This window comes from Neolamprologus multifasciatus, chromosome 4, assembly GCF_963576455.1.
Source record: "Neolamprologus multifasciatus chromosome 4, fNeoMul1.2, whole genome shotgun sequence".
In the NCBI taxonomy this organism is placed as follows: Eukaryota; Metazoa; Chordata; class Actinopteri; order Cichliformes; family Cichlidae; genus Neolamprologus; species Neolamprologus multifasciatus.
In genome coordinates this window covers 7,739,477-7,759,058 of record NC_140442.1, presented here as the reverse complement: position 1 = coordinate 7,759,058, position 19,582 = coordinate 7,739,477, and the positions used below count along the sequence as shown (strand labels likewise).

At 40.6% G+C, this 19,582-nt stretch overlaps 1 protein-coding gene across 2 annotated transcripts; it reads left to right on the top strand.

The window, feature by feature from the left end:
- The first annotated feature begins 9 nt into the window (after positions 1-9).
- znf652 (zinc finger protein 652) lies at positions 10-18,523 on the top strand. 2 transcript variants are annotated; one of them, XM_085155578.1, is made up of 6 exons: positions 10-1,172; positions 5,252-6,730; positions 9,581-9,728; positions 10,028-10,143; positions 12,680-12,824; positions 14,679-18,523. In XM_085155578.1, exons 2-6 carry the CDS (start codon positions 5,729-5,731, stop codon positions 15,299-15,301), a joined length of 2,034 nt encoding a protein of 677 aa, XP_085011704.1. In that variant the 5' UTR covers positions 10-1,172; positions 5,252-5,728; the 3' UTR covers positions 15,302-18,523. The 2 variants fall into 2 exon arrangements, with proteins under 2 accessions (XP_085011704.1, XP_085011705.1); XM_085155579.1 differs by lacking the exon at positions 10-1,172 and adding an exon at positions 1,179-4,751.
- Positions 18,524-19,582: the final 1,059 nt, after the last annotated feature.

Sequence of the window (19,582 nt, the reverse complement as noted above, 5' to 3'; positions counted from 1 at the left end):
TCAGGCTTACTAGAGAATTTTATTTTTATTTTATTTTTTTAAATGTCTGCCGCCTTCTTTCAGATACCTTTGTCACACTAATGTTACTCCGAATCAATTGGAATATGCTTAGCAAGTGGTACAGGATGGTACTTGATTCTTTTCTTTGCTATCTTCAGTTTGTATGGAAAAAAATCTAAGCCCCGTGTTGCAGAAAATAATGATTTATTAAATCGCCTTTCTGCCTCTCAGTTGTCAGTCTTTTTGGCCAAGGCACAGAGATGTTTTACACAGGCATAACTGTCACTGGGGTGGGGGGCGGCATTTATTTTGTCTTGCTTTAAGAAAATAAAAGGTACACCATTAAAAAAAACTATATACTAAAAAAGTGTTTCAAACTGGAAGGAATAGTAGTTTTTTTTAATTAAAGGGAAGATTTATTTTGTATCGACAATAAAAGTAAACTATGAAGATAATTTGATTCTTTAGAATGAGACAGTTTCGACACTTTTTTTCTCCTGTGTTCTTTATATACATCCATGCATTTTTTAAAAATGTTTTAATATCGCAGAAATATGCAGTTTGGTCATTTTCCCGAGAGTCTTCATGGAAATAAACTGGAGGGCTTGAGTCAGTTAAAACAGCTGTTACCAAAACAAACCCCGAATTAAAATAGAAACGATATTAAAGTTTAAGAGTCTGTGATAAAAACTGATTGCATTTATTGTAGTTTTAGAATTTTTCCTCTGGGAGGATTAAACGGCCCTCGGGGTCTTCTCATTATGATTTCATCAATCAAGGATTTAAGCTCAGCACGTGCGCGCGCGCCGTGCCCTGTCTGCTTTGGAGGGGAGACGAAAAGAATCCAGACCAGACAAGCTGCCGCGCGCCCATCCAGACAGCGGCCTGGATGCCTGGGATGAGCGCGGGACGACGGTAGTACACGCGAGAGCTTGGCCGGGCCACGTAGCGGGGTTGAGGACGCCGGTGCGTAGATATCTCCGCAGTCTATAGCGGACATAAACAAATAAGCGCCCACATTTTGCACACAAAGACCAGTGGCAGTGGCCCGTCTAAATGCATATCCGTGAATGAAAAGAGAGCGAGAGAGAGGGAGGGAGAAATGCGTGTGCAACCCTGAATCTGTGCAACTCTGATTGCACGAACGCAAGAAGAAGGTCGCCCTGACGGAGGTAAGCCAGCAAACCGACAACAAAATATCGCTGTTTTAGTTGATTTTAAGCACTTACATGTGTGACACGCATGACAGCTGTCGGAAACAGCAGCCGTGGTTCGCCGGTAGTGCGGGGCCGAAGCTACGGTGAGAGCAGTCTGCGAGCCCGGCTAGCGCTGACTTTATGACAGTGTCGAGTTGAGTGGGTTTACCAGTAGAGCAGTCTGGGTTTTGTTGAGAAAGCGGCATTTTTCATACTGCACCACAGCAAGAGAGAAACACTGATGATAAAGCATGACATCAGCTTTTCGTTTAGCTTCACGAGGGTCCGAAAACTGTCAGACTTTCCCTTCGGAGTGCAGCATCGAAATTAAATGTAACGTTAATGCTAAATATTGACGTTAACGCTAGCTTTGAGCTAACTAGCACCAACCTGGGCGGTTTATGATTTTTTTTTAAAAAAGTGAAACTACTCTTTTGTTGGAAGCTACTGCCTGTCTGCAAACACCAGCCTTTAGATTGTAGTGCTTGTGTATTAGTATGACTGTTCTCCAAATGAAGTGACCTTAACTGCACTAAAACATCTAATGGCTGCACCTTGAGCTAATGTAGCCAAGTTAGCTTGTCATGTGTGTGCAGGTTAGTACCTATGGACTACTGCTAGCTAGCTAAGTAGCCTAAGTTGGCCTGGCCTGCACAACGTTACTGTTGTTCGTTGTACAATGTTGCCTTTTTGTTTTAACCCTTTCTTTGCTTCAAACACACTGCAGCGTTAACTGCAAGTCTTGTAGATGAATACGCTGCATCCAACCCGACGAAAACAAATTCATATGCGCATGTGATTTACTTCGTTTTGATGCATATGAAGCCCTTTTTTTATTATAGTCACGTTTCGGTGTGTTTTCACATTCCAAATCAGAGTGTCAAAGTAAGTGCTAAAGGCTACTATGTTTTCTTTCCTTATCCATAATAGAGATATCCCAGAAGTAAACAGCTCAGCAGTGTCTCCTAAAAAGCTGGTGTGGAAGAGATGGGAGCTGACATATTCCTTGACCACCTCGTGTAGTGCCTCAAATGATATGTGCTATATCAAAAACCCTAGGTACTGCTCTATGACCTCGATTATGGGTTTGAGGGCCAAATACCTACCGAGGCATGGAGCACCCCTGCAGTGCACCACACAGTGAGCTGGTTAAGGTCTTATGAGTTTGGACAGAGTCAGGAATGTGAACCTTCACAAGGTCCTCCACAAGCTGCAAAAGGGAAAGCTCATTAAAGTCTAGACTCAAGAGGGTGCATGGATTTGAGTAGCACTGCTGCATAGTACGAAGCAAACGTGACACATTTTGACTTCAAAGGTCTCTGCTTAACTGTCAAAGTTTAGCCAAGTACTTGTCAGCATGTGTACTATTTAATGCTGATGGGTTTTAAGTGTTGTATGCTGCCGTTGCAGTTACACTCCCATCCTGTGTCATACAAATATCTTAAGCCACAGTAGCATCTATCCGGTATATGACTGGCTTTGTGGCTTACATATGAAATGAGTTCTGGCTTCTCTGAAACGTGATTGAGGACAGCTATGAATTGGCCATTGCTGAAAAAACTTTGATTTCTCTGCAACTTTTGCTGAGCATTAGTAAGTCTCTGGCTGACAGGTCATTTCAGTAATCCAGACATTCATTGATGCTCTTTTTCTTTTTTTTGCATCAGGGTACAAAGTTCATCTTTGAAAGCTGTTAAAACTTCAATAGGCAGTCGCATAACGATCTACATTTCTAAAAGTTTGACCTCCCTATCCTACAAGGTGAATGTGTAAACTAATTACTCGTGATATTGAGAAGTCTGCGCTCTGCTTGATTCCCACATCAAAGGACTGCATTATTTCACAGAGAGTGAAACCCCAAAATGACTCATCGTTGATAACGATAAGCAGTAGAAGGGTTATACTCAACAAGGTTGTATAACCACACTGTTTATGTGCTTTTTTTTTTATTTTTATTTTAAAAATGATCAGCAATAATGTCTTTTTGATCGGTTTTATATTGGTATAGTAATAAATTGGCTGTGTTGTTGTGCAAGCATGCCTTTTTTTCAAACGAGAATGTAAACCAGCATAATTGCATGTTTAGGCGTGGGGGTTCTCTTGCAGTTTATATTGCTCTGTCATCTAGACACAGGATAATCTATTAGGCTTTGTGTCTAGGACTACCATGTGAGTTAAGTTGCTCTGTCAGTGCCGAGCTTGCCCTCCCCTTGTGGTCTTAATGCTCTCAGAGCTCCTGTCCAATTCTCAGAAAGGATCAGTCAGCCTACACAGGAAGGCAGGTGTGCCTTATATGTGCATACCCAAAGTCTGCATAAATGGCTTACTTTTTTGCATGCAAAATGAGGTAGAACCAACTGATTAATCTCTGGCTTAAAAAATTGCTTTAGTTCAGCTTAGCTCTGCCTTCCCTGCAACATGCTTATCTACAGAGGATCAAATTCACCAGATATACGCACCAAGTCTTGAGGTGAAAAGACAATCTTTGGGAAAACGACCAGTGAATTAGAAAGAAAATGTTAAATAAGATGGCTTTAGCTCACATTAAGTTTGGATCACCAAAGTTTCATAGTCTATTTTTAATTAATCTGGTTTTATTCAAGATTATTTTCAGCAGGTGCAGCTTCTGTTGCCAGGTAGGATTAAATCAGTGGTAGTAAATGTAAGACACCACAAATTACACCAACAGTTTAACTGACAAATAACGATCTGGTTAAGCCTCAGAGAACTCGTTATGATTAATATTTGATCACGGTAAAATAATTAGGCTTATGCCTTAATTACAAAGTGTGACCCATCGTCTCAGCTGCATTTCCCATTATTTGCACAGTAATGCTCCTTTTTCTGGCATTTACAGAAACTCTTTTCTAATGGTGACTTTAAATTAAACATCAGAACAAAGTAGAGTTCATGGGTGGAGTGGGGGGGTGTGTGAATGTGAAAGTACCTGTTAGCCTGTTTGTGATTTCTTTGTAGACGGTGGTGTGTCAGTTCTTGAAATTTAAGCATAAGATGTTTGTGAAGATTCTGAGGAGAGGATGTTTGCTGTCTCCTGGAAAGGAAATGTAATTTTTGTTTATTGCATGGGGGGAGGTTTTCTAGCGAGCAAACCGCCCTGGTGCACACTCAAAAGGGTTTGTAGGGTGTAGGGTTGTTCAAGGTCAGCAACCTGTCATCCAGGTTCAGTTCCAGGATTACATGTACACCAAAGCCAACATCATACATAAGTAATGCATTACTCTTTGATTCAATGTTTTTTGAGCTGTTACTTGCATGAGCACAGTGATAATACTGTTGGTTACAAGATGTGCACTACTTCGGCTTCACTGAAAGGTTGACATACAGTTTCCTGTGGTTGTATTTGCAATACAAGCTCCTAAGCTGTGGTTACACTATACTCTCCAACAGTCAATGGGAGGTTTGTGCATGTGTGATGTTGAAGAAGATCTTGTGATGTTTAATCAGTGTGCTTTAGGACTTGAATCTGGCTTTTGCTTTCTGAGAAGTATATCTGTAAATGGTCTCTAACCACCACTGGAACACAGTTAGGACTGAGTGAGTACCAATTTATTTAGTTTCAGATTGTAGGTAGTTTACAGTGATTGCATCTGTGTTTGTGCATAGACAACCGATGGTGTTTAACAAACAGGCTGTTTTCTGCTCTAGCATTGGCATCGATGAGATCGTCTTTAAGAAGATATGTTACATATTTTCAGTACTGAGAAGAAGTTGTAACTTGTTGCACTTTAGTTGATCTAAATATGTCCTTATTGCAAGCATGAATGTTGATGTGTCACTCTATAAAGCAAACTGTCTCTGCTTTATAATGAGGTGTTTCAGTTGTGGTTTAGAAATATTTAGACTGCTCATTTGTTGAAATTGAATTCACTCGCATTCATGTGTGAAAGCTGTGGTTTCCACTCCTACACACAACACTGAAACATTTGTGGCCAAGTGTGGCACTCACTGTTCAGAACTTGACAATATGGCTGTAGTTTCAGGTCACACGGAACACTCTCATCTATATTCTTCTGTTTCTTTGTCTTATCTCATAGGTAATGCACAACAAATGGCTGTTCAAGCAAGACGCAGAGGTCCTTACAGCATTTCCGTTTTTGGTATTCAGCTCATCTTTACCTGCTCTGCTGTTTGAAGACTGGCGCTCTGCAGGGCAGCAGCCTGCAGCTCAACAACTGGAGGGGATAATTTTAAATGTTGAGAATCAACGTTAAGACTTTGGTTTTGCTTTCTGATTCTTAAGCACATGATACAAAAGTTGGAACTGATTGTATGTCTATACAGCTGCAGTTCTTTGCTTGGACGGTATGGATGCTCTCTTTGAATCCGGTTGACCGTCTCTCACCTCATCCCCTCCTTCCTGTCTTTTCAGTAGAAGGAGGGTGGGGGATTAGTGTGGTGTCCCCTGCCTCTCCTTGTAGGGTAGGCTAGTCTACCTAGTTACCACCGCTGTTACTCTTTTCCCTTGCCCTGTGCTCCTACTAACTGTACCCCTCCATACCTTCTCCCTCTTCATGAAATCCTGTCAAAGCCTCAAGGAAGAGGTTTCCATCCCTAGTCTTGGCGGGATGTCACAGGAGGAAGGACGCAGGGCACCGGTGTCCCAGTCCTACTTTCACTCTCCTAACCCAGACCTGGACTTGACGGGAAAGATTTATAAGAGGGAGGTTGGTGGCAAGCCTTATTCTGTGTTAGTGGACAATAAAATGGCAGCCAAGACATCCATGGGAGATCAGAACATTGGTCAACACCAACATCAGCAGTATTTCAGAGAGGGGGGGGCTGGGCAGGAGGTGGGGACACAGGGGTCCCAGGCAGGCAATGATGGATCCTCTGATGATACTGAAGATGATGATGAAGATGAGGAGGAAGAAGAGGGTGAGGATGGTGAGGAGAGTTTCAAGCGTGAGCAAATCATTGTGGAGGTCAACCTGAACAACCAGACACTTCATGTATCCAAAGGGGACAATAAAACTGGAACCACAGCAGATGACTCTGAAAGAGCTGGAAGTGATGATGACGACGATGAAGAGGAGGAAGAGGAGGAGGAGGAAGATGAGAGCCCTGAGGAAGATGAGGAGGACGATGAGGAGGAAGATGAAGTTGAAAGTCAAAGAACGCGGTCAAAGAGAACCCGTCGAGGGTCTAGTAGTGCAGCAGCTTCCAGCCAGCCACGGAGGAAAAGTCTGCGAACAGCTCTGGGTGCTACCCCTGCTGGAATGACCACCAGAGGGCGACGGAAACGCACAGAGCCTCCAAAGAGCAAAGGCAGGTCAGCTAGGTCAGCTCCCTCCTCTTCTCCTACTGTACCATCAGGAGGGAAAGCAGAGATGGAGGAGAAGGAGATGCTGGCATGTGAAAAATGTCCTCGAGTATTCAACACACGCTGGTACCTGGAGAAGCACATGAATGTTACACACAGACGAATGCAGATCTGTGACAAGTGTGGCAAGAAGTTTGTCTTGGAGAGTGAGCTAGCCTTGCACCAGCAGACTGATTGTGAGAAGAACATTCAGGTAATCCAAACCTTTATCTGATATTTGTGTAGTTACTCTTGTAAATTTTATTCTGGAGAAAGAGGTTTCATATATTCTTGCGTATAAAGATGTTTAGATAAATTAGAACAAGACTTTCCTCTAAGCCATGAGACTTGTGCACCTGTACTACAGCCTTATCTGCTGCTCCAACCCCAGGCTCCTCTTTGACACCTGCGGACACAAACTCTTTTGTATTAGTAATTATAATATTGTATTTTTCAGCATATAAGTATATTTCTGGCAGGTTTCAGTTCATTTCTAAATTACATTTGAACTGAAATCAGTCATATTTAACTGATTAGAATTTGTAGTCATGTATTTAAAAAAAATAGGGGGAAAAAAATATATATATCCATCCATCCACCCATCCAATGTAACTGTAGTATTAAGTCAGGATGTAGTTTTCTGCCACTAAAGGTGGCTGCTTGTTCAAGAAAGGAAAAAAAGGCAAATGATATGTAGTTATGTTTTTTTACAGAATTTACTCTAAATCATTTAGTGGAAGTAATGACCAAAAAAATGACTTTTCTTTAAAGTGAGTTATTGTGGTATGTGAAAGCAAACACTTTGTTTAAAACTTTTTAATGTGACTAAACTTGTGACCTGATGACTATGATACCCTCTTGGTTGATGTTGGCATTTATTTTGTTAGAAAATCTAAAGGCAACATTTGACACTTTAAAAAGTTAAATTTTCAAAGAGAAAACTGATTGCTAAAAGTTTCAGTAACTTGCTAGCAGCAGCAGCAGACTCGGAGCTCTCTCAGCTCATTTATTTGGCAGTTTGAACGTAGCGGCAGCTGAGAACTGAAAGTGGGTTTTCAGCTGTTAGCTCACAGGAGAAGAGTGTGGGTTTTTAACTAAGGTGGCCAACAGTCATTTCACGGGGGATGCAGCTTTCAAGGTGCTTCATGCTAGTGATTTTATGCAGCCATTATACAACATTCATCACTCACTAATTAAAACAGATATCAGTTATGAAATATGCAGAAAGGTCAGTAAAAAGCACATATAGCAAGAAATTTAATTTAGCTGAATTGGATATTCCTGAATTCCGGAAGTGTTCAACTTGTCACATTAGCCATGATATTAACCTTAAAATTCTCCAGTATTTCTGTAGCTTTCTTTCTCCTTTTGATATTCATTAAGTTTTGAAAAACATCTAAAGTTATCATGGACTGCTATATAAAAATTCTACCTAGACAATGGTAATTAGAAGTTATTACCATGAAAGTAAAAGCACACAAAAAAATGCCATAATATTTTATCTCCTGAAACATAACTTAAGCTGCGGTGTGCTTTGAAGAAATGACGGGAAACACAATCTGAGCTCAGTCTATGCATTTCCTGTGTAATTTATGTTTAGATTGTGTGCTAGCTCCATGTTTTGAGGGCCATATTGTTTTCAGCCACCACCACAATACAGCTGTAGGAGTTTGTGTTGAATTTACTTCATAAGCTATTGATAACAACATTGTCATGGTTTGGGGTAAAGCAGCACAGAAATTTTCTGTCAAATATGCAACCTAAAAATACTAATTGTATTTTGTTTGAAAAGTCATGTGTGCATTACTGGTAATGCTTAAGCAATATTTTAGATACAGGATATCTGAAATTGACATTATTTAGATCAGCCATCTATTATCAAAAATATTTCAGTGAAAGAAGGTGCATTGTGATTTAACTTCTCTAAAATTGAAAAAGGCGACTCAGCATCTGAATCCCCAAGGGTTATACAGCTGTTTTTAGCAGCTTTATTTAGCCCTTGGTTTGTTCTGCTTGATTTGCATATGCAGTTTAAAGAAAATGTTATTTGATCAGCTTCCTCTGAGCCACCTGAAACCGTTTGAAACAATTACAGGGTATAAAGAAACCTGTTCTCACGTCATGGAGATATAATATGTGTAATTGTGCAACTGTTTCTTTTTTTCTTTTTCTTTTTTGTTTGTTTTTCCCCCTTATTTTTTGTCCTTGAAGCAACTCTCAAAATAAGTAATTTCTGTGCATGTGTGCTAACAATCTAATTTAAAAGGCTCTGAATTATGAAGTTCAGTTTTTCCACTTTCATGTTTTCTGTCAGCTTTTCTGATAACCAAAGAGAACATGATGTAAGAGTATGATCACACAACTGGTTCCACAGTGTTTCATTTTATTAATTGATTGATTTTGTTAACATAGAAAAAAGGAACACGTTGATGGAAAAAATTCACATGATAACTTGGCAATCACATGCTAAAAGTCAGCTGGAAGAAACTGTACTTGTTTTTTTGGCCACTTTGGTTTTACGTTTTGCAGTTTGTGTGGATACTTTTTCACAGTTCATCTGGTTATCTTGTCACACTGCAAGATATTTTATTTTAGGGAGACAACAGCCTAACCATAAAACTCATGCTAGACAGAAATGACTGCAACGCCCAGTTTGATGTTTGGTCATGGCCAAACATCAATGTATAGTACTTGGACATGTCTGCAACTGTCCAAGTACGACTGATTTATACTTTGAAATTAAAATGGTCTTTTGATCGGGTTGCATTATGTTCGATATGATTTAAGAAGGAAGTATTACTATTAAAGTTTTTTTTGTTGTTGTTGTTGTTGTTGTTTTTTTAAAATCAAGAGTAATGATTTAGTTATGATTTGGCCTCTTCAGTTTTTACTTTGATGGTAGGATGGATTTCAGCAGGATAAACCCTTGCTGACTTTTTTTGACTATTGTTGCCCAGCAGAGGGCGCTGGAGTATAATAAAAGAATTCTGGCTGATCAAAACAAAATGCTTAATATTAATATTTTTTTGTCTTCCTTTTATACATTTTTGTTGTTGTTCTTCAGTGTATTTCCTGCAGCAAGTCTTTTAAGAAGCTCTGGTCATTGCATGAGCACATCAAAATTGTGCATGGCTATGCAGAAAAGAAGTTCTCATGTGAAATCTGTGAGAAAAAATTCTACACTATGGCTCACGTCCGAAAGCACATGGTTGGTAAGTTGCAGCTGCTGTCTGTTACTGTGATATCTAGAAGTGTGAGACACCACATGGCTTTCAATTACATAATATTTACCTGTACAAGATCCATTTTTTTTCTTATTGATACTCAGCATAGTGTCTTTAGTGACAACATACTGCCTTTTTTTTAAATATTGTGAAATGTAAATTCTTTTGTATGATCATGTCTCGTCATAGTATTTATTCAAGCAATACCAATTTAGTTAAAACTTTAATTTGATTAGTTTGTTATGATTTAGCCATCTCACATGCATTTTTTTTTCTCTTAAATCCAGCTCATACGAAGGACATGCCATTCACCTGTGAAACATGTGGGAAGTCATTTAAGCGCAGTATGTCTTTGAAAGTTCACTCACTCCAGCACTCTGGAGAGAAGCCCTTTCGTTGTGAGGTAAGATTTCTAACAATAGACTTCAAACAGTGACTGAATCAGTATTTCCCCTACATAAACCATCCAAGTATATTTGGGTGTTATTATTTTTTTTGTTTGAGAGAACAATGCATCCACAGTCCGTTTACTTGTGGACAATCCTTTGACCTATATATATAAACTTCAGGGTGTGCTAAGCACCTAGTCTGGGCTTTTACATCTCCTGTTTTCCTCCAGTCTCCTGTTGTGGACTACAGCTTGTGGCTGTTGTCCTCCTCCCACTCTAGAGATCCTGTGAGCTGAAGGGCTGTTGCAACCAGAACCTGTTTAGAGTGGAGAACAGGTTCATGTGCCACTATACCAAACTCATGGAGGCCTCAAAGGAGTATGGCTGCAGATGGTAGACCAGCAGTTCATCTGCATGATAAGAGACTTAGATGCAGCATTTCTAAGTTATTTATTTGTAGCACATAAAACTTAAACTTAAACTTAAATTTGCTCATTGACTTATTTATTCACTTAATCCAGTGCTTTTGTGTCCCAGTCCCCACCACAACTAAAGTTTAAAACTGTGGTAAAACTTAAGAGGAAATAGATTACTGCTAATCCATGTATCTAGAGGATTTCTGTACCTTAGGCACAGATTTCTTTGGCTGGCCTTCTTTGAGTTCATACTTGTTATGAATGAAAAAAAATTATTTTAAATCACATCAGGGCGATCGTGGCTCAAGAGTTGGGAGTTCGCCTTGTAATCAGAAGGTTGCCGGTTCGAGCCCCGGTTCGAGCCCCGGCTCGGACAGTCTCGGTCGTTGTGTCCTTGGGCAAGACACTTCACTTGTTGCCTCGCCTCGCCTCTGTCAGTGCGCCCCAGGGTGGCTGTGGCTACAATGTAGCTTGCCATCACCAGTGTGTGAATGTGTTTGTGAGTGGGTGGATGACAGGTTGTGTAAAGCGCTTTGGGGTCCTTAGGGACTAGAAAAGCGCTATACAAATACAGGCCATTTTATTTTTACAATTTCACAGGGTTTTGTTGCCGTTTAAATATTTGCGTTAAAGATCATTTACATAACATGGAGGGCATATAATAGTGGTTACTCGCTTCCTTTTCAGCAGGCATGGTTTAATTGACATACTGTCTTCAAATACCCTTGAACAAATAAAATTATATAACGATGAAAGTGCAGTGGCTTTAGAAATGTTTATATAAGCAAACATTTAAATTTCACCCCCCCCCCCCCCCCCCCTTCTTATTTATTTTTGGTGTGAATTTTACTGTTGATTTTATTCATTTTGATTCAATTATATGTTTTAAACTAGTTGGATCACTTGAATGGAGTGACAGAATTTATTTTGTTGTGTGCTGTAAAAGCAGACTTACACCAGTAAGTTTCAGCTGGGAGACATCTGTGTCCTGTGGTTTGTGAATAACCTAAAATAGTCAGTGTCTTCCAGATGTTGACTGTGCACTGTGTGTTTTGCATTCAGTGGACAATGTTCTACAGAGGAGCTAAAGCCAGACTATGTCAAATATTAGAAAACCACGCATGAACACAGTTCACCAATTAACTGAAGCGTTAAATAGCTGAAGGAATAAATGTTCAATGTATGCATGTGACATCTGTGAGAGAAGCGTTTTGTTATGTTGTGTGACATGATGGTTGTTTTGTTTTTTCTTTGTTTTTCTTGTTCAGCTGGGTTGGGTACAGTTGAAACATTGTATTACTTCAGCTGAAGACCTTTACATTCCCAAACTATTTAAATGGGGGTCAAACCAGAACTATGTATGGAGGTGGAGTTACTCTAATCAGATGTTTGAGGTCGTAATCAAATATTCAACTATATCTTTAATAAGTATATAGGCTCTTTATAGAAGCGGCTTTTCTTTTTATTTCTTGTCTTCCCTTACAGACATTTATTTGGTCAGGTGGTGCCACATTAAGGTTATGAATACTTCACTTCAAGAAAACCCTGACCAGACAAACCTCAGATTGCAAATACAGTGTTGCTGCATGCACCAAAATAACCTGAGCAGTGGTGCTGGATTGTGGAACTAACTGTGTTTCTTAAGCGTGATGCGTCATAAAGCAGTCCCTACACAGCAGTGTACATATAACTCTAAATAATGCCACACAACAGTTATATTTAACAACAACAGTTATGAAAATGTTAAATAATAACATTATCATTTGGGACAAAACAAGGAAGCAGCCAAAAGCAATAAGTGATTTATTGTCAGAGCTGAAGCAGCTTTTGTCACATCAAAAGCTGTTTTATGATTGAACAATGTTACGGTTCTGTTTTAAACCCTTACTGATTTACTTGGGTTACGGTTGTCAAAATAAACATTTCACTTCTAATCTATTTTCACATTAGACAATGCAGAAAGAGTAGCGCATGATAAATGTTTTATCTAAATCAGATTGTCAATTTCTGTGTGTCAGCAAGTGTGCTTTTTTTGTGTGTGTGTGCATGCTGTTTTACTGACTGTGTGTGTGTGTGTGTGTGTGTGTGTGTGTGTGGACATGTTATCTGAACGCATCTGTTGTTTCTGCTGTAGAACTGTGACGAACGGTTCCAGTACAAGTACCAGCTGCGCTCCCACATGAGCATTCACATCGGACACAAGCAGTTCATGTGCCAGTGGTGTGGCAAAGACTTCAACATGAAACAGTACTTTGATGAGCACATGAAGACACACACAGGTGAGAAACAAGTGTGGGTCTTTTAAGTTCCATAAGTGTTCTGGGAAAATCACACATGCCAATCAGGCCAGTGTCCTTTGGGATAATCCATATGGCTCTGAAACCTATGGACTTTCTGCAAAAACATGAGTGACAGTATTAACCTGCTTTTTAAATGCAGGAAACCAATTCTAGTTTCAGAGCCCTTTTTAAGTGGTGAGGCATTTCTATGAAATCAGGAAGCTTTATAGAAAACTCATCACTTTGTTTGTAGAAACTGAACGAGGCTGCTCTCAAATATAGTACCCTAGTTGTAGTTTCTCCACAGCAGGAGATTCCAGTTTCAAATAATGTAATGTCTCCACTGTGGATTCTTCAGTAAATAATGTCACTAACTGGTTACACACAACCCTCAAATCTGATATATGTAAACAGTATTTTTGTCTGGCATTGATCATTGTCTATATAAAAATAAAACTCCCATTTTTTTTTTTAAATTTACATTTCTTTTTCTGCAGTCAACTAAAACAAAGAAATGACTACTCAGCAGATACTTGCTACTTTAGTCGACAAATGTCTTGCCCTTCTGTTTTCCATGTTTGCATAGTTTCCTCCCAGCTTCTATTTAAATGCAGTCGTGCAGAAGCAAATTACAACGACCAAGTTGGCCCAGCTGTTGACGGGGAAAATTACATTTCATACAGACCAGTTGTTTCCTAAATCTTTTTTGTCCTTTGCTTGACGGTTACAGCCCTTTGTACTCTTATTGAAATATAACAAAAGTATCAAATGACTATAGATTTATTTTACTTTATAAATCTAAAGTTTATCAAACATTTACCATCCTTCATTGGGCTGCTTTACCAGCCACCCAGTCACCATACTCATCCTAAAAAAAGAATCAGATGGGGAGTTGCCAACAGGAACATTATAGTGGTAAGAGCAGGAGACTTTGCCCATTTTTAATGAGAGGGATGTTCTACATCAAAGAGGAGCCTTGCATATACTGTGGCTTATAATGACTACCCAAACACATGCTGTATTACACCCCTTTGATTTTCTGTCTCTGCTGCATTGCTATTTCTAAGACCACTGCTAAGCAGTGATGCCTGTATGTCCTTCACTGTTTTTCACCAGCCGTGCCTGTCGTGGGTGGACACACTGCACTCCATAGGCTCTCACAGTTCTATTTGTGATGTATAATTATGCTACCCTCTCCTCTCCCTGCTGCTACCAACCAATTTAGCCTCATCCAGGAGGAGACACACCCAGCCATGCTCTGTAATAGGAAGCATACACTTTCAACACCCAAAGTTTGGTTCACTGCATACAGATTTTTTTTTTTCCATGTGAATTCTCATGAGTGAATGTAAGGTAACAGTTACAGAAGACTAGCACATTAACTGTCACCTTTTGATATTCATTTAGTGTGGAGGAGCTTCACACATAACATGCAAGAATAAGGCATTTAGAGAGCCCTTCAGCAGCTTGTTAATAGATGGCTGTGTGGGTGGTAGCAGGCACATTCAGTGGCTCCATGGAGGGAGGTTAATGAGAGCGACAATCCAACGGAGCTGCTGTTGTTCACTTTCACATCTCCTCTGCTCAAAGTGTGAATTGTAATAGCTTCCTGCGGAGTGGGTGGGTTGACAGCAAAAACTTATTTACATATTTAAAAGAGAACTGTTGCTCTCTGCAGAGGGAGAGGACAGTTAACTTTGTTGAATATTTAACACTTTCTAACCCTCACTTTTGACACCGAATGATTTTATTGTAATGCATTTTTTTCCTGTGCTCCATTCTTCTTGTTAATTGGTAGAAACTGTTCTTTTTTTCTCATACAGTGTTATTGTTGTTTTTTATGAATCTATGCAGGGGAGAAGCCTTTCATTTGTGAGATCTGTGGGAAGAGCTTCACCAGCCGACCCAACATGAAACGCCACCGCCGCACCCACACAGGCGAGAAGCCCTATCCCTGCGAGGTGTGCGGCCAACGCTTCCGCTTCTCCAACATGCTCAAAGCACACAAAGAGAAGTGTTTCCGGGTCACCAGCCCCGTTGTTCTGCAGACTAGCGGCCCACCTGTGCCTGTCCGGATCTTTTCCAACACCTTCTCCTCATCTTCCTCAACCTCTGGCCCTGGGCCCTCAACTGCCACCCTGGCCACCACCTCAGCAACCATGGGCCTCAACCCAACAGGAGGGTCTATTCCTCCTCAAGGCACTGTGGGGCACACGTTCTCCCATGTGCCACTCCACTCAGCGCCTTCTCACCATCATCCCCACCCCTCATCAACCCAGCAGCACCTCTCAAGCACACCCCAACATGCCCAACCTCACCCCCACCACCACCTAGCAGTGCCCCCTGTCTCCCACCTCCCCCCACCTCCAGCTCTTTTTAAGAGTGAGCCCCTAAACCACTGTGGGCACGAGGACAGCAGCTACCTGCACCACATGGCCCCTCCCGATAAGGGCCCCGGAGCGCCGCAGCACCACTGAACTGTGCTGCTGGTCTGTAGGCCAGCACCAAACCGCGCCTTGTTCCACGTCTTCTCATAGTCCTGCCTCAGTTTTTTAGTTTCAAGGCCCCCAAAGCCATGTCTACAGAGAAGGCGTAGCGTGACCAGCACCATTACTCGGTATGTGTCTACACAGGAGACTTCAGGCACTGAAATCAAATGTGTTTTATAAGTGCTCAGAGCCCAATAAACAGCACTGTAATTACGTGCTTTTGTTTAAAACATTTGTGTATATAGTGCAAGTAAAACACAATGCATTACACAGTCGTGCTAACTGTTAGGAGTACTTATCTTTTTCCTATTAGAAAAGGATGAGATGGGTCATGAGAAATGTGGTTGAAGCTCTTTCTGTGTGGACATAAAGCAAAGGTGCTCCTGTCGAACAGATTCATGTAACTCAAGCTAAACTTTACACACCCCTGCGTGTTCTGAAGATACAGACTTATGCACCCTCAGTGTACACATCATGTAACACCTCTACTTTAAAATCCTGCTCAACTGACAAATATTTTCTTCAACAATTTCTTCTGCAGAAAACAATTTTAGTGTAAGTTCTCAGTTTGTACATTATTTTCATCAAAAGCTGCTGATGGAAGTCGTCTCATGTATTACCTGGGCTTCACTGATCAAAAGATCAGTGTCACTGATTTCTCCTTATGTCAACTTGACCATAAGGTTGCACATTGGTCAGGGCTTGAGCTTTCTGTGCAGGTCCTCCCCATAGCAATACTGCACCTGTCCTCCTAGTCGTACTGCAGAGCCTTGGGGCCCCACAGAAACGTTTAATGAATGTTGTAACTGGTTCTACCTGAGCCTTTCTCTGTCTTAAGGTCAAGTCCTGGCCTTTCTGTCAGAGGGGCAACAGAAGTTGTGCAAGATGCAGTGCCATAGGTTACAGTAAGGAAGGGGGGAGGAACTTTGTAAAAGGACATTTGGTCAAAAGATTTTGTAAGTGGTTAATTGAATCTGGACTTAGTCTGAGATTCATTACATGATAAAATGGTGCTTTCCATTCCAGTACATGTTGTTTTTGCTTTTTTTTTTTTTTTTTTTCTTCTTAATTTTCAGAAGTATGAACTACATAATAGCATTGTATTGTGTCATACAGAACATGTCTTGCCAGTTGAGCTTTTCTACTGCGCATCTAAGGTTTGACTAGATATTTTGCGATCAAGACAACTCTAGTTATGCAGGACATTGCCTAGGCGCGCACACACTCACTCCTCACACTTTTTCAAGCACACGCATACACACAAAAGACCACATGGTCACTGATTTATTTACTTTAATCAGTGCTGCCTCAGCTTTCAATACTGTTGGCCAACAGAAGCTTTTAGATAACGGACGACTGTCGAGTACTGCCACTGTGAGGGGCCAACCACGTGGCCCCATCAGGATATATCCCACCTCCCTTCGCTGCTGTCGATGATACGGGTTATCATGTTAAAGGTCATTTGACACACACACAGTATACACAACTGGGACCTTTACTCATCAAAGTTCTTAATGGGAAATTATGCATATTCCTCTCAGCCTATATTCCACGGTTTGGTGTGGGGTGGCGTTACTTTTTTATTTTCTTTTGTACTTTGATCGTACTGACATACTTTGATCCACACAGGCAAATGCATGTCTAAAGTTGCTGAATGTTGCCTACGCAGAATGATGGCCGATAACTCATATGTATGTTTTTTGTTTTTTTTATTTTTGTTTGTTTTTTTTTTAATTATTTAATTTTAATGTCTTCTGCTCAGTTTTAAGCTAATGAATGCTTCTGTCATGTAGATATACTGTTATTAGCACATGATAGGAAATGACAGGATAAGAAGCAGTGGTCATACAACTTCTAATACTTGGAATTCTTGTATAGATAAGCATATGTTTGATCAAATCAGCTAAAGAAATTACATTTATTAATGTAATAGCCAACAGTGTGAAAGTTACTTGTGTAAAAGAAGAAAAAGGTTGGCTTGTGTTGGAATGAATTTGGGATTGCTTGGTTTTCCCCTTCATCCAGTCTGATCGTGTGTTTAGAGTGTGTCTGTGTGCAAGTGTGTATGAGTGCATACAGTCTGTGTCTGTCTGATTGTCCCCAGTGCTCTTGTACCAAAAGCTGCTTTTACACAGTGTGCCCCAATGTACGCCTATTTTGGGATACCTGACCTGAACAATAGCAGTAAATCTACCACGACCCTCTTTGTGTCATTCTAATGGTGTTCAGTCTGAAGTGGTTAAGCTCCATTGTTTAGTCTCTTTTTGGATTTGAGACCTGCAATTATCCTGCCATTTCTGTGGGTCTTAATACTGCTGCATTATTTGCTTATCATCCTGTCCCCTCTGGTTCACTGCTGTGATTCAGCATTTTGCAGTATGGATTTTTGTCTTTTTTTTTTTTTTTCTTTTTTTTTTAAAGCCTTTTCACTTGTGTGTATTCTCTGCACTTTACTGCTGCGTGGGTGAGGCGCAGGGAAGGGAGGGAGGGGTGGGACTGACAATGCATTGTGGAACAGAGAGCAGTTGTGGCTGCACGGGAAAGGGCGGAGATGGAGGTGATTACTTTGAGTGGATGTTTTTTAGGCAAGGAAAGGAGGAGAATCCCAGGTGGAGGTGGGTAGTGTGAATTGGACCATGGCAAAATAAAGGACATTTTCTTTCAGTGTCTGCTCAAATCAAATCATTGAAATACACTTTTTGTTTTCTCCAGTATGGGCTCCCTTTAACGTGAAAGGGATGTTCCTCCTGCTTTGGCGACTTTACACTAGCCCCTCCACGCACTTCTTTGTTTTTATCTGTTCATGGAGTTTTCCCCCTTCTCTGTGTCATGTCTTGTTTTCTCGGTTTGCAGAATGATTCTCCTCCTCCTTTCTTTGTTATATAGAATGCACTTTCTACTAAATTTCTTGGGTAGTTAAGGAAAAATAACATTGTATATTCTTTAAAGATGTTTTAAAAAAAATCAATATACTTTTCCCCTTTGTATTTTTAACCACTTAATGTAGCATTGCGTATTTTATTATTGTATCTGGTACAAAATGTGCAGCTTTATAATGTCCTGGTTTGTCGTCTTCTTTTTTTTTTTTTTTTGTATGTTATCTGGGGATTGAGGAGAAGTTGGGAAAAAAAAAAAGTTGGGCCTTTTTTGATAATGTACATTTAACTGACTGCTAACTTTAAAAGTAAAAACAAGTAGCCATGATTATTACATCTGAGTTTCTGTTTGTGTTTTGCTTTGCCGGATGCGGATGGTTATGAAATGCAGCAGGTCGGTTTAACTTTCATACCTCCTTTCCTGAAAAGTGTAGCTGCCACTGCAGCTCTTACTCTACTATTTTTAGGTTCACTGGGTTCTTGGCACAACATGTTACCTAACAATGGCTGCGGGCTACATATGACCCTAAGGGTTCAACAACAGCTTTGCTTTGCTGAGCATTTATTTGACAAGAGAAGTTTTAGATCCTCTTCTTTGTGAGCACTTCTTGTTCACTTTAAAGTCACAGCAGGCTTTATTGTATTTGAGGGCAGTGATCTTGACAGTCAAGTATCCACATTGTACCTCTTAGATATGCAAATGCGCCTTGAGGCCATATAACTATTAGATTACAAGAGTGTGTTTAAAATCGACTTCTTGGATATCTCTTGTTGCATCTCAGCCAGGTTTATTCATGCATTAACAGCGTGTATATCCACCGAGGTCACATTAAGGCATTTATTGTTGCTAGAATACCTCCTAAAATGCTGTGTATCCTCCATCACCATAGGAGGTTTTAAGTGGTGCACCAATGAGTCACATAATCCTATAAGGTAGCAGAGCGGGCTGATGGGTAGAGAAAAGTGTGAGTGACTCACTGTTGGTGAGTGGGTGGTCAGGTACCAAGGCTCACTCCATGAGCAGGGGAGATAATAACACACCGTCTGTACATCTCGATTCCCATTTGGGCTTGAAAATAGTCGGCCTCCCCAGCTGTTAGTCATTACGCCTTGCGGTGTCGAGGAGGGAGGAGGCCCCCCCTCCGTCTGTCAGCAGGCAGATAAAGAGAGGAGGGCTTCATGCCATGTTTTTGTAGGCAAGTGTGCACCGCTCTGAAACTTGCAGTGCGGTTCATTAATCAGTATACTTGCAGGGTTTTATCTAGACTGCTGTCTCGTGGAGAAACAAGCAGGCAACACAAACTCCCTTGCTGCGATGCTAATGTTTCCCTGTAGTTAATAAACGAAAACACAACACTGCTCTCAGATGTGAAATGATTTTGTTCCAGTCATC